Source organism: Zophobas morio, unplaced genomic scaffold (assembly GCF_036711695.1).
Source record: "Zophobas morio isolate AGI-343-1 ecotype UQ-CSIRO unplaced genomic scaffold, CSIRO_AGI_Zmor_V1 ptg000023l, whole genome shotgun sequence".
Lineage (NCBI taxonomy): Eukaryota > Metazoa > Arthropoda > Insecta > Coleoptera > Tenebrionidae > Zophobas > Zophobas morio.
In genome coordinates this window covers 5,078,837-5,094,239 of record NW_026972128.1, presented here as the reverse complement: position 1 = coordinate 5,094,239, position 15,403 = coordinate 5,078,837, and the positions used below count along the sequence as shown (strand labels likewise).

Genomic DNA, 15,403 nt, shown 5'->3' with positions numbered 1-15,403 from the left:
TCGAGGGAATACAAAGCAAGTCTACATCAAAGTCCTTCGATGTCACCAGATTATGCGTTCATTACTCGTTTAAACGGAAAAGGCTTTTAATATTCCATGTGTTACATAATTACGTAAATGTACCTCCATATAAAGGATTAATCCGCTACGGTGCACATTGGTGTTTGCCTTGCATTTTGTTGGTTTGACAGCTTAGGTAATATGGAGCCGGAAACGAACGCGCAACGAAAGTTAAACACAAAATTGGATAGTTGGTATCTCATTTTGTCGCATTAAATTTTTCACAATTCAAGTAAAATTAAAACATAAATATTATTTATGTGTTTCTGGCAAAAAGAGTCAACAACAATAACGAGCTATGGTGCTGTGTGACTAAGAGAAAGGTCACCAAATCGACCAGTCTCGGGGACTGTTGGTATTTTGTTTTTGAAAGTGTTTGAAAGAGTCTTAGAGCTTCGTTGTATAGTTGTGGCTCAATTTTTATTATTTTATGAAAAAAATATTTTATAGTAAGTTCGTTCGTCTTCCTCCACCGACAGAACATAAAAAACATTATTATTTCACCTTTCCACAACCTTATTAAATACCTCTAAAATTAATTCTCGTTAGAAATGCAAAATAAGTAATATGCATAATTATACCTCCTAGGCTAAATGCACCGTTTCCGGTAAAATTTGCATCCCAACTTCAGTTGTTCACACCTAAGCAGATAACAACTCGTTACCAGCTTTCCAAATCAGTATCATTGGCTTTAATCCCATTATCACAGCGCTAATTGGTTCCGAAATCGAAGACTTTACATCATCGTTACCAACTTCAAATGCTAACGACCATAACATATCGCCGCTCCTTGGAACCTTGCCAACTACCGACACACGCTAGACAAAAGTGCATTTACACAAGCCAAGAACAACATCGAGAAAAATGGATTTTCAATGACAGCCGCACGTTTGCTTATTAAGCGTTTACACGAGTGTAAATAACACCTTACGTGTCGTGGGTCGTGCACACAAGATTTTTTTTAATCTTCCGGTGTGACGAACCAACCTAGACAGCTTGAACTTGAACAAACAATCTTTGGATTAAGCATTTATAAATATTGTACTATGTAACACGCTGCCTAGGCCAAGGTACTTTCACAGGTTTTACCTATGATCATAAATACCCTCCGTTTTTACGTTACCTACTGACAATTTTTTTACCTTTTGCTAATAACTAGTTTATTAGATTTTTTCAATGATTTTACGTATTTTGTGTAAAGTTGAGACATTTAAGATGTTTTTGTAATTTTTTCGAAGTCATGGGTGTGAACAAAATATATTTACATCTAATGTTCAAGCAGAGTACACCATATTTGCTATTTTTTTACCAGTGCTTCCTAAACATGTTTCAAAAGAAACCCTTTTATGGCAACACTTGAATAATGAATGGTGGTCAGTAAAACTGCACTGTTAATATAATATTAGCCATGAAAAATATTAACAGATTTACAAAAGAATATGTTTAATATCAACTTCAATTGGGAACAAGTGTTAACACTTAAAAGCTGTCAACACGAAAACAATGAATCCTTAAAAAATCTGAACTTGGTTAAGAACCGCTGCGACGGTCGACGCACTATCACCACTTCCGCGCAACTGAGCTAATTCCTACACCTGCTAAGAGCTGACGATGTTGAAAAGTTTGAAGTGATTATCATCAAACCTAGCCAAGAGCCGTCCCGATTAAACCAGCTTTCAAACGTCGGGTGTTAAAAATAAAGTTGATTCATTCCAACACGTTCAAGAACTTCATGAAAGATTTAGCTCACTATAGCATGATATAATGTCCTAAAGAAATTCAGAACAGTTATAAAAATGACAGGTGGGCGCTAAATCCGTTTTTATAGAATTCTGTTCAACATGCTGAGCTTTCGGCAAACATGAAGGAACAATTCAGACATTATTTTTGTTTGGTGTATTTTTATTTACTTTCAGGAAAATGGAAATAAATGTCTTGGTGGCATTTTTCGTGTATTTTGAATATCCTCTGGCAACTGCCCCAGTTCCTTAACCTACTGAGGTGAGGAGCGTTGGTTTATACATATACGTGCAAAGTGATCATTTCCCGCTTCCTCCCCGCACGCGAATGGCCAATTACCGCCTCCAGCAAACCGCCCCAGTACTTAATTCATCATCTCTACACTGCTAAGGCCGTAAATCCCCGAAACATAGCATCTCGCAATAAAAGCATTTATTCGCGCTCTCGTTCATTATGGACGGTCATGGAGAACGCGCCGTTTCCATGAATAAGACGCCCTCCTCCCTATTAAAAATACAGCAGCCATCAATATTTCCCCAAATAAGTGTTTTCCGGCACGAAGGGCCAAATTGAATTGATAAGGGCGGATTAAACGCAGCCTCTCTGCGTCGTCGATAAAAACGTAATCATGAAGCCACTTGCGCGGTGGCTAAATTAGCAATCTGTTATCGAGGAGGTAAAGGGAGGAGGTCACGGGGGGAGGACGCTTGACATCCAGGGAAAGGGCGGACGGAATCTCCCGGAGATTGGAACTGTCAATACTCGGATGGATTTCGCCGTACCGCAACATTCCGGATTTCTATTTTCTGACCGAGCCGGAGGGTTTATTGACTAATTAATTTAGTGACTTTTGAAGGATGGACGGGTTTTGTTGAAAGCGAGGAGTCGAGACGGTGGCGGAGGTTCCGGGTTGTGAGGGACTTGCAATTAAGAGTCGAGCTCGAATTTGAAGCCGTTTTCGCCATTGGCCGGTTTTATGTCGTTTGTTATGCTGAAAATGCTAGTTCAGAGAGGAAGCGTGGCGATGAAATTGGAATATTATGAAAGGAGTTGTTTCAGGTTCGTGTGGAACAAAATGATTTGTAAAGCTTGGACCTACGAGTACAATTTTTTGTAGACTTGTTACAACTTTACGAAAAATTCAATTTTTTCATACCCCACAATAAATGCAATTTATGTTTTCTAGATTGGTAACTAGTTATTCTCATTACAAATCTTTCTATCAAATAACAGTAAAACAAATGTCAAAAGAACGAAATGATATTTTTAATTAGAATTCAATTTTACTATGAAATGTGAAATAATTAATACATTAATTGTGTGTGTCTTGGGCACTTATTAGATTAATGCCTGATGTCATTGTCATAATATTTTGCCAAAAATTACTTTCACTGCTAACCGTTTTATGTGACGTGATTAATCTAACTGCACCTGTAGAGCCTTGGAACATCCCGATAGGTTTAGATTTAGACACTGCTGAACTCAGTTATATCGGGTGCTACTTAGGGAAATTTTCCGAGATTCGTTATTATTTATTGTAAAAAATGTTACAATCTGACATTGTCATATCAACCACGATAAAGTTCCCGAAAATAACAAAAAATTCAATTTTTATTTTAAAATGCAAAAAAATGAGAAAAATAATATAAAATACACGTTTCATAAGACATTTTAAAGCCTTCATTATTTTGAGAATCGTACTATAAAATAACTTTTTAAAAAACTTGTTTTTTAGTGCTGTTTTAACAGTTGTCTGCATCCCAATGCACACACTAACACGAAATTTAAAATATAACACACAAAATTTTCTAGCAATTTCTCAATCCCTGAAACAATTGTAACTACATGAACATGTTTCGAATGCTTAATTTTTCGCCCAACAATAGTCAGTTTACATGGGAGCAGAATTACAAGCATTGTTGAAGCGGAATGTTAAATCATATTTGCTCGAAAATTTTGTTTTGCAACTTGAAATAAATATTATTGTGTTAGGAGTTGTGTAGGGAAATTGTGTTTAAAAGACAAAAGGTGTTTGCCGATCTCTTTCGCATAACTACTCTACCGTGTATTTATTTATTTTTTTACACAGGGAATATGAACATTTTATTTTCAATGAATTGTGTTGACAAGAATGAAACTACTCTCTCTTTTGAAGTTCGATAAATACAATTAGGAGCACGGACACATATATACAGCGTTTCAAAACATGGAATCATCTTTATTAAAGACCTCTTTTTTCATAATAATCCAATTTCTCCACAAAGGTAAAATCCACTTCGTGACTATTAATGTCCCTTCACAATACTCTAAATTATAAGCAAACAATGCAAATTTACTTAACATGAATCAACAATTCTTGTCAAACTAACAACAGCCCACATATTTTTTGCCAGGTTTTTTACTTATAAAATTCAAATCATACTTATTCCGTTTCCTGCTCTTTTTGAAAAAAATACCCACTTTCGTTCTTGTTCACTGCACTAATACAACGTATTTTTACTAATATTCATTAATAATAAATTAGAAATTCGGGAAAACGCGCTAATTTTACACCAAAACGACGGACCGATGTTACCGCCACCAGACCGAAATCAAAATCGAACACAAATGGCCGGAAACTGTGTACAGTAACGCCATTGTACTTCATGATGAGGTTGCCGAAATTATTTTTCATGCTATGGCCAGCAAATTGCACATTTTCGGGGTTGATTTGTTTTTACTGGCTTCGTATTTCTAGGAAGATTTTTTTAATTATAATGTATTAGTACTTATCACATTTAAACATTATAAAAGTAAATTTATTATTAATCTAGTCCAAACTTGAGTGACATTTAGGGATCGAAGGTCATTGTAAAAGGAAATGATATTCTGCTGTATATTACGTTTAGTTTGATTATCCAATATTCGTAAGTTAGTAGTAATAGACAGCTGTAGTAAAAGCTTTCATGTTCCACACGATTTTTTTTACAAACAAGAGTTTTCTTTAGCACGATGGCTCTTTAATATCGACGTACAGAATTAATATAGAATGAAAACACTGGTAGCGTTTGTATGAGTACATTATTTCTTTAACTTCAACACTCTGCAGTATTAGATAAACTATAAGAAGAACTAAAAGTTTTTTTTTTGTTGTAAAATGTAATCGGAGAAAAACTTGACTTTCCCATGTAAAGCCCATACGCATATTTCCCTTGCTTCACTTAAAGAAAATTCGATTGTAAAACTTTCCTCCGACGCCTGTCTCCTGAATTATGAACATCTCCGCAATCTGCCTCGCGCCGGCGTCCCCTATGCAATTTTTTTAATCTCCTTCATCTCATTCGCGTAATTAATTTTCGCCACTTTTCAGTTGTTCGTAATCCTCACTTCATTACACACGCCGAAATTATGATTTAATAATGGTCAACGTCGCTCTTAAATATTTAATAAAGCTCCATTTCCCCGTTTAATGTACGGCTGGAGGGCTAACCCCCTCACAATGCGGAAAATTTGCATGTTAACCCGGAACCATTTTCCGAGCGACTGCAAATAAACCCATGAAATATGCACAGCGTTACAATGGCGTTTCCATAAGCCGCACTATTAACCTCCATGTTAGGGCCGGTTCAGACGTAAGCACTACTAGTATTATTGCATATGCACTTTATCACGACCGCTTTAGCTCATCACACTTTTTCGCATAATAAAGTAGTACTTGTGTTGCGAAAAAGCGACAGTTGTGTAAGCCGGTCTTTAGGTGGGAAGCGGGAATGAAAAAATGTATTGAGTTACAATTCATGTGCGAAGAATGATATATGGACTGCGACAATGTGATGGAGTGGTCGTGTCGGTGGAAAGACGCCAAGTACATTTGCCAGGAATTTTCTCGAGAAGTGCAGCAGGAGCGGAAGTAAAGGAGTTTTTTTTAAGAGTTTGAAAAATGTAGAATGGTGTTTGGTGATATTGTGGTCGTGAGTAGGCGGCTTAAGTTGTCACAATTCCAGAGAGCCCTGCGATTATGATGTAATTTTGGCTGTAAGTCTCTGAGGGATGATTACATTGCGGTCATTTGAGTTAGAACTTAGGAATTTGGAACGCGATTATCTTTATGGATGTTCCAGTTAACTCCTTAGTTTAGTATTCCGTGTCCATTTCGAGAGTTGCACACGTTACGCGAACGCGAATCTATAGTAAAGCAAGCTGACTTTGGCCCTTCTTGCCATAAACCATTATAGTTATAATACCTCCTAGTGTCGAACGAAAACGGAATTGTAGCGTCTAGCTATACGATAATAGCAAAGTATATGCTAGTTTTATGAGTACTGCTTTCTTGACTTAACTAGAAAGTAAAAAAAGCAATCTTGAAATTCCCAACACTCATTATTTTACGTTATCTTAGAATTTATTTTTATCTTGGGTTATTCAGCGAAACAGCGAGTGTTTCATTGAGGGAAATCCCCCACGTTTCCTATTTGAAAACTAAATAATTTAATGTCCGTGCAAAAAATAACGGGTCATGAGCTCGAAGTCCATTTTCAGCGTGATCATGAACTGCGATGGAAACGTGCACTTGTATGCGGTAAGGGTTGGCGACTATGTCCGCGTTCGAGGACGAGAGCTCGACTGGGTTCGCCGCCACCGGAGAAAACGACGTATAGGATATCATCCTGATCAGAGCCCCAGGTCGATCGACAAAAGGCGTCATTCGTTTAATGGATAGTCGCGCACCCTTTGACTCAAGGGGAAGTGTTGGAACACCAGATACATTTGAGACTACGAGTCTTGGGCGGCAGAACCGTGAAAATTTCTAGAGTCACGGCTACATCTAGGACACGCTATGTTTGTCAAGTAGACACAATGATACTGACGTCAGTACGAGTACCATCGCCACATGTTACTCCGTCATTCGTGTACTAATATTTTGTGATGTGTGCCTTATGTTGTTAATATAGTCTTTTGGTACCGTTTGTGTTTCTCTTGATTGCATGGACCTAATGTGCTTGATGATTGCTACGCCAGAATTGACCCGTACCGTTTTTCTTTTCCAGCAGGGGCTGTAATAAATAGCAAAAGAATAAATGTGACACAAACTGGACCTGTAACTCTATTATTTTTATTTTTGTTGTTTTTTCAGTTAGAACTCTCCTCGCAACCAACCCTCTACGAGCATTCCCGTTAAGTTCAAATTCCCATATTTTCCCTAACAAAGTCGCGTCTGTCAAATAATATGAATACAATTGTTCCGTCTTTACTGCAGCGTCTCTATTCGCTATATAGAGGAGATTGTGAGATCGTCCCGGTATTCGGCTCACATATTACATTTGAGCTCGTAATTTCCGCCATAAGCGAATACAACCTATCAAGTACACGACCTGGCTGCGGGAATCCCAATGACGAAGTCTGCTTGCCGGAATTTTACCGCTGATAGCAATCTTTTGTTATTAATTTATCTCGGAGAGAATGCCGTTAATTAGATTCTCAATTAGAACGGGGATTTTGCGAAATCCTTTAAAAATAGGTTGAGCTTTTTCACTGAAACCGCTCCGGATTTATTTCAGGGAATTAGCGAGTAGTGAGAATTGTTCGTAAGTGAAGTACTTATTGTAAGAAAAGGATTAACGTGCGAGAATCTCTCAAGGTCTGACTGGATTAGATCCGGCATTGTGGGCTCCGTTCGTGCGTTTTGTAGAGGATGGGGGTGTTGGGTGCTGGAATGAGTTCGAACCGATGTGCGTGCTAATTATATACAGAGATTAATTTTAGGGAAACACGGCAATATTTCCCAAAAAATATAATTAGTTATTTTTGGTGTTAGGTAGTCGCGATTTATTTCTCCTCACTACCAAGTGTGATGTAATCCATCTCGGGTGCGTCTATTGCATTTGTATTTTTATTGTAGAGGCATATCAATTCTGTTGATTGTTATGCTAATTTTGCAGGGAGTACGTTTCATTGTTATTTCAGAAGAAAAATATGTTGTAATTTTTTTTAATTGTTTAATTAGTATGTTCGAATTACTTGCTGCAATTTTTTTAGTAATTTCTAACTTGGTTTGTGTCTTAAGTTGCCAAAATTAACAAACATACTACGCTGGATCACCGAGTTTAGCAATACGTTTTCTTGTATTATTATTGTGGCGGCACAATAACACGTCGGTAAGCAGAGAAATATAAGTGGCCTCGTGGTCTAGCGGTTAGGATGCTTACCCGGAGAGCGAGAGGCGTGGGGTTGGAATCCCACCGAGGCACAACATTTTTCTCTGCTTACCTACATTATTTTGGCCAATGTATACAATGTATATGTATACTGCCACCAAAAATGTCATTTGACAAAATATGTTACTCCACAAAGGCGCCATGAATCAAGCAAAAGGTAGTTTTTACAAGGAGTTAGTTCTCTGTGTGCCTCATCTATCCTATGGTGGAGTACATAGTTAGAAACCAGTTTATGCGATGACAGGAGTAAATGATATCTACTATAAATAATTTCAAAAATATTTGCGATAAACTTCAGCCCCAACTAACAGACAAAACTGGCTTTCCCGACTTTCACGTATAACAGCAATTTATTCAGATGTACAGAAAATACCAAAATTATCGTCAGTTTATTCAGTATTTTGATCGTCCATTTGTTAGTAATGCAGATGTAGAAAGAGCATTAAAAAATGTGTTGACCTCAAAAAAACACAAATCTGAAAACATTAATAGTAATAATAATAATAATACTTTACATGAACAGTTCTATTTTCAAGGTTACTAACTCTTGGCAACTATTATTGACGTGCGTAATAAATATTTTAAAATCCATAATTCATTATTTTTAATTGATTTTCACAAAATACCATTTTATTACCGTTGTTAACTAACTATCCTGATGGTCTACCACTAGTTTTTTTTATTTTTTGTTCTAGGACATAGACTACGACGGCTTCAGGAAGTTCCTCGACACGTTCCTCGAGGTACACACCCCCGAAGAACTATGCCGCCACCTCTTCCTCTCCTTCGTTCGGAAGGGGGTAAAAGTCGAAGGTAAAGCCTTTAAAGAAATGGCAGTACTTAGTTCTACCACTGCTTGTGCTCCTATCACTTCTCATAACAAAGGTAACCATTTTATCTGTTTGTTCTCGATATACAGAACATTTCAGAAAACAAACAAGTAAAAAATAGTGTCCAAATTTGAAATTAAAAACAAACGTCAAAAAAAATTCCTAACGACCTTTGGGAAAAGAGCATTTCTCACACTCAAAAGAGTGCGGAAAGTGACCTATTCCTTCACTGTTCTAGGAAATAAAAGAAATATTAAATTGGACGATACACAAAGACACGAATAGTTGCCGAAAAGATTAAAACTTTTTTAACACAGCGATTTCCTTGCTGCATCATAACAAAATTCCTTTCGCATCCCACTCATGTAATCACTAACCTCGCCATCTTCGAGCTTTATTTTTAAATTCTTCATTACGGGCAGACGACGCCGTCGCAGCACTTTCTCAAGGGCATAAAACTTGAAAGCAGTTCAAATAAAAATGGCGACGGCTGCCGCAATGGCCGTAAGTAAGTGTAGGAACCGATATTCTTGATGTCGTCCGTTAAGGCGATGTAATGCCGGCTTTATGGGGTACTACAATTTCGTGTCGAGGAAATGAGTCGCTCGGAAATTGCAACAGAGAGTCGAGGAGGAGACCTTTCTAATCCCTCATTTCCCTATCTATACAGCCATAAGTGGTCTTGACCTTTGTTCCTGGAATAACGACGCACTTCTCTAAAAGTCAGTCGGACCAGACGGGCATATTCTATGCCGTTTGCGTCCTAATTGTTTGTAGGGGAGATATCAAAAGTCAGGTTGTGAAACCGCAACTCGGGTGATTTTAGTGTGTACAGTTGGGGCTGGTGGTAATATTGGAGTAATCTTTGATGAATACAGAGGGTGTTTCGAGGCAACTGATTTGTCAAAATCGCAAAACTACCAACCGTGGAGGAAATTTATTATGTGACGGAATAAATTGAAATGATTTTAAAAAATTGGTCGAAGAATTTTCCTCCTCCCTGAAGGATCATTTGAAAAATGATAAAATGTGATTTTGCGATTTTCGTTTTGTGAACCTTTAAAAAGTAAAAACCAGTGGCGTAAATAACACCCTCGCACCCCTTGAACGGCAGCGACGCCAATTATAAGTGGGCGCATAGTGTCCGCACAAGTGCGGACACTATGAAATATACTTACAGTAGCAGCGGAAAAAATCTATTCTCAGTACATGCGCTTAACTTCGACTTTTTATGTTTATACTCCGAAAGAATTCGAATATTAAACACGTACAGATAACCATCATCAGCGGAGTATACATTTGTGTTCAAAGAACATGAAATTTGATTAATTTTGTCGTCATAGAACAAAGGAAAGGACTAATTAATTATACTAACCATGGACCACTGTTCGGGATCTTATAATAATGATCATAATAATAATAATAAATAAATGCAGAACTATTACAACAATTTATAAAATACCACATCATTAACAAAAAATTGGTCTAAAGAGTTTAGACAGTACTTCCCTCGCTGTCGGAAACTTGACGACTGCATGCCTATTGTGTTTTTTTCTCATTACATTTTTGTAGTGGGAATTTAAAAAAAATTGCGATGACGTCATCAACATTTTTGCAAGGACACGTATATCAGTTGGGATAGATGTAGTGTAATACTAAGAATAAAATTATTGTATTCCCAAATTTTCGGGAAAATGAATTGGGTCGTTTTGAATATTGATTTTTTATAATCAATAAAATAACGAAACAATTTACTCACGTATACGGCAAATGAAAATCGTTTATGTATAAACATTCTTAATTTAAGATGACAAACGTAACAGCATACGTGAGAGTCAAACAGAGAAACTGTAAACAAAACGACCATCGGTTTTATTGCTTCGACTTCCGCTTATTATATAAAACATTGGGTTTTATTTTTATTTTTGACGGTGAAATTTACAATTGGTTGATTATAAACATGTCTATTCCACATTCGCGGAACCTATAGTCAGCGCATAAAACAAATGCACGTCTGTAATGTTAAAGTCGATGTAAATAAGCGTGCTACCCTTATGTTTCAACCGAGTTTTTGCTTTAAAAAATTTTGTGTCTACCAAATTGGGTTGGTCCAATGTAATACTAATAATAAGTGTTGCCTTTAATATAATCAATAAAATAAATTGACTTCATTAATTTTTTTGAGCCACCTCTTAAGAAAATCTAAAAAATATGAATGGAATGATAAATCACAAGTACAAACTCATCATGTTTTTTGCATTTTAGATAGGATTTATTCAGCAAAAATTAAGGGTGACGTCATCAATTTTTTTAGGAGGGATGAACAAATACATTTTGAACAAAAGTTTCCATGCTTATAATAACTTTAAAATATCTCCAAGATTTCAAAGCATTCGGTTTTGTAATTCCTGATTAAATCGATAAAATAAATTCACGCATTCATTATTTTTTTTGAGTCACCTTGTATATGCAAATCCAAAAATATGAATGGAATGATAAATCACAAGTACAGACTCATCATATTTTGTACATTTTCGATTGGATTTATTCAGCAAAATTTTGGGGTGACGTCATCAATTTTTTAGGGAGGATGAGCAAATAGATTTTGATAAAAAATTTACCATGCTTATAATAACTTTAAAACATCTCCAAGATTTCAAAGCATTCGGTTCTGTAAATCCTGATTAAACCAATAAAATAAATTCATGCATTCATTAATTTTTTTGAGACACGCTGTATATACAAATCGAAAAAATATAAATGGAATGATAAATCACAAGTACAGACTCATCATATTTTTCACATTTTAGATAGGATTTATTTACCAAATTTTAGCGTGACGTCATCAATTTTTTTAGGGGGGGATGAGCAAATAAATTTTGATAAAAAATTTACCATGCCTATGATAACTTTAAAGTATCTCCAAGATTTCACAGCATTCGGTTTTGTAATTCCTGATTAAATCAATAAAATAAATTGACGCATTCATTAATTTTTTTGAGTCACCCTGTATATGCAAATCGAAAAAAAGAGAATGGAATGATAAATGACAAGAAGAGACTCACCATATTTTGTACATTTTAGATAGGATTTATTCAACAAAATTTTGTGGTGACGTCATAAATTTTTTAGGAGGGGACGACCAAATACATTTTGATCAAAAATTTACCATGCTCATGATAATTTTAAAACATCTTCAAGATTTCAAAGCATTCGGTTTTGTAGTTCCTGAGTAAATCAGTAAAATAAATTTTGCGCATTCATTAATTTTTTTGAGTCACCCTGTATATGCAAATCCAAAAAATATGAATGGAGTGATATATCACAAGTACAGACGCATCATATTTTGTACATTTTAGATAGGACTTATTCGGCAAACTTTTGAGCTGACGTCATTAAGTTTTTGGAGGGGATAACCAAATATATTTTGACGAAAGATTTATGATGCTCTTTAGAGCCTTAAAACATCTGCAACATTTTAAAACATTCGGGTTAGCAGATTCAAAATTAAATTTCAAAATGTTGTTTTATGATTTTGATTTTTTTTCCAAAAATCTGGATGTTTCGGGTAAAAACTGAATTCGGAGTCGTAAACTACATGTGTAGGACTATGTTATTTTATACAATTTGAGACCCATTTACTATGTACAATTTTGAAGTGACGTCATCGCATTAGTGGTGGGGATGATTATACAAATTTTGGTTAGCGTTTTACCATCTACATGATATTCCTAATATAAGTACAAAATTTCACAACAATCGGTCCAGTACTTTCGGAGATTATCTGTCTAATAAAATTCCGGGACGGCAGACGGACAGACGGACAGACGGACAGACGGACAGACAGACGGAAATGGGAGACCTATTTCTTCGTCTTCTAGGGGTCATGAAAGATCGAGAAAACGTAAAAGTAGAGAGTCGACCGACGGACTCGATTACAATACTTCCTTTGCTTACGCTCGGGAAGTAAAAACATAGATAAAAAAGGTGTATTATAGGATCCTTTGAATATAAAGCACAATTAGCTATAGATTCCAATGATCTGCGAATAAGCAAGAAAAGAAAACATAAACAACTTTTATGGATTTTCATTTCTTAAAGTCGTCACAATACGTCTTATATAGTTCCTTAATTTGAATAGCATTTCTTATATCACTTTTAACGTATCTTATTTTTGAAGGCCTGTCGTAAATTTTTTGCATTCTCATTCATATGAGATACACGCAAACCTCTAAACGTATGGTCATTATTGATGAGGACGGACAAAATTTACAATTTATAAGCTACTATCTGTTATCAATAAATTACAGACATTTTTACGTGCTTTTCAATTTTAATATAGTCGAAAATAACCCTCTCTGTACCTACCAGTTAGCAAAACTCAGTTTTTAGTTTGTTTCCAACTTTGTAATTTCGCTCGAAATTAATTTGCTACCGCTGCAGAATAATTATCTAAACGAGTTGATTACAAATCCGAGAGTGCATTTAATTTCACCCCTGACCTTACAGTGGTACGTGTCATTATTTTCCAGTATTGCCAGACAAACAAACCATTAAACCCATTTCGCAAAGTGACATCAAAACATTTTTATATTTTACTTTCCGCCCGTATGGTAGGGAAGTATTATAATAGAGTCCATCCGGTGAACGGCTACTTTCATGTATTTTCAACGTGTTGTGACACCTAAAGTCTGAAAAGTAGGTCTCCCGTGTAATTGCTGTGAAATTTTAGGCGTGTTTAAATGTATCGTGTTGAAGGTAAAACCCTAACGAAAATTTACATATTTTATAGTTTATCTAAAAAAATCGACTTGTTTGACTATACTTCAGATGCGGAAGAAGTGCTGTCTAAATACCCACCAAATAAAAATTTTGTTCCTTAAGTTCGTGCTCTCTACATGAACCCTTAACTGTGTCTGTACCAAGTAACCCAATTAGTGATTACCTATTATTTTTAGTAATGTAAATAATTGTAACGTTCCTTAACACATTGCCAATCGAAGCAACTTCTTTGTTTTATGAGTATACCAGTTACGTTCCGAAGGCAACGTTCTAAACAAATCTCGTCTCTTTATCTCCCTCGTCTTCCGTCAAAAATTTTGATCACACCCTCGCCGCGATTAAATTCGCTCCGGCTGTACGCGCCCATTTCCACCACTTACCGTCTAATGAAGCGTAACTTAAGGGTGTCGCAAACAAGAAAGATTAGTCAAAGGAAGCGAACTTGTGTAACGATAAAGGGTGTGATAAACACAGGCGGCTTTGCGACTCTCGGAATCAATTATCGCAATACGATCCTAATTATATTTCATATTACTTAGCATAACGAGCAAACAGAGAGTTCCGTAATTAAGAAGGCCATTAAATCGAATAGGTTTAATAACATCATAATCTTGAGCAATTTCCGCCGAAAATTGCTCGTAAAACGTCTCACCACTCGGGCGGATGGATGATGGCTGGATCGACTACTGCGAAATGTAAACAAGACCGACTCGGTGCGGTCCAACCTTTGCCTTACCCTCTTTTCGCTGTATTACAAGAGGAGATCGCCGAATAATGGAGAGGAGATAAATGAAATCTTTACGTGGGGCGACGCGACGAGAGGGGGAGAATTAATAGATTTTAACGTTTTAACGGGGGTTAATTGGCTGGAAAGAAGGCATTGAGTTCACGATGCGAAATAAGTAAAGAGCTGTTCAAATAAATGTTTTTCGACGATTTTTGTTTGTACTTTACTATTATGAAGGTAATAATCTTTACAGTATCATTGGCGTTGTAATTTTGTCTCCCAGGGTTGTAGTTAAATTAGTCGAAAAACACAGTTCAAACATGTGATCAGACGCTGTCTGAGGTACTTTTCATGCTTCATTTACTGGTCTGTTGAAATAAAAAATAGAATGATCTAAATTTTCTACGAATTTTTTTAATATTGTACACATGTACCATCGCTGGACAAAAAAAACTGGGACACAATAGGTAACTAGATAATTTTGAAAATTCGAAATTTAAAACGTGTAAGTTGGGCTTTTCCTGCCAAAAATATTATTTATTAGGTTTGTGGAACATTTTCGAATATTTTATTTATTGTTTTCAAGAAATTAGTCGAAAAGATAAAGGCGTAAACGAGAGCGTAAAATTAGGAACGTAACTTTATTCAAGAGAAAATAAAAAACTGGAATTATAACTAGAAACATTATACTGAAGATGCCAATTCAACTGATCAGTATTTTGTCATTGCACCATTTGCATCGATCACATTCTGTAGTCGACGAGGCATGGAAGCAATTAACTGCCTCATATATCCAGGTGTTACAGTTTCCCATGCCTCGACAATTTTTTCTTGTAATTCTAGTGGATTTCTAGGTCGAAAATCATTTTGATAAATATATTTTTGCATTTCTCCCCAAACATTTTCAATTACGTTTAAATCTGGGCTCCTAGAGGGCCAAGGCAAAACATTCACTCCCTGGGCTTCCAAATACCGACTTACCAGTCGGGCATTATGAACTGGACAGTTATCCTGCAATGGGTTTTATAATTATTAAAAAAAAAAAAAAATGAAAAGAAGAATAGCACAAA

At 36.0% G+C, this 15,403-nt stretch overlaps 1 protein-coding gene across 2 annotated transcripts in view; it reads left to right on the top strand.

Annotated features, from left to right (window-relative positions):
• Positions 1 to 15,403, top strand: part of Dgk (Diacyl glycerol kinase) — a 218,231-nt gene that overhangs the window by 175,195 nt on the left and 27,633 nt on the right. The window contains exon 4 of one of the 2 annotated variants that reach the window (XM_064062543.1): positions 8,690 to 8,807. In XM_064062543.1, the coding sequence (XP_063918613.1) occupies positions 8,690 to 8,807 (118 nt within the window). Of the gene's footprint in view, positions 1 to 8,689; positions 8,880 to 15,403 lie in introns of both variants that reach the window. The other variant, XM_064062542.1, reaches the window with a different exon arrangement.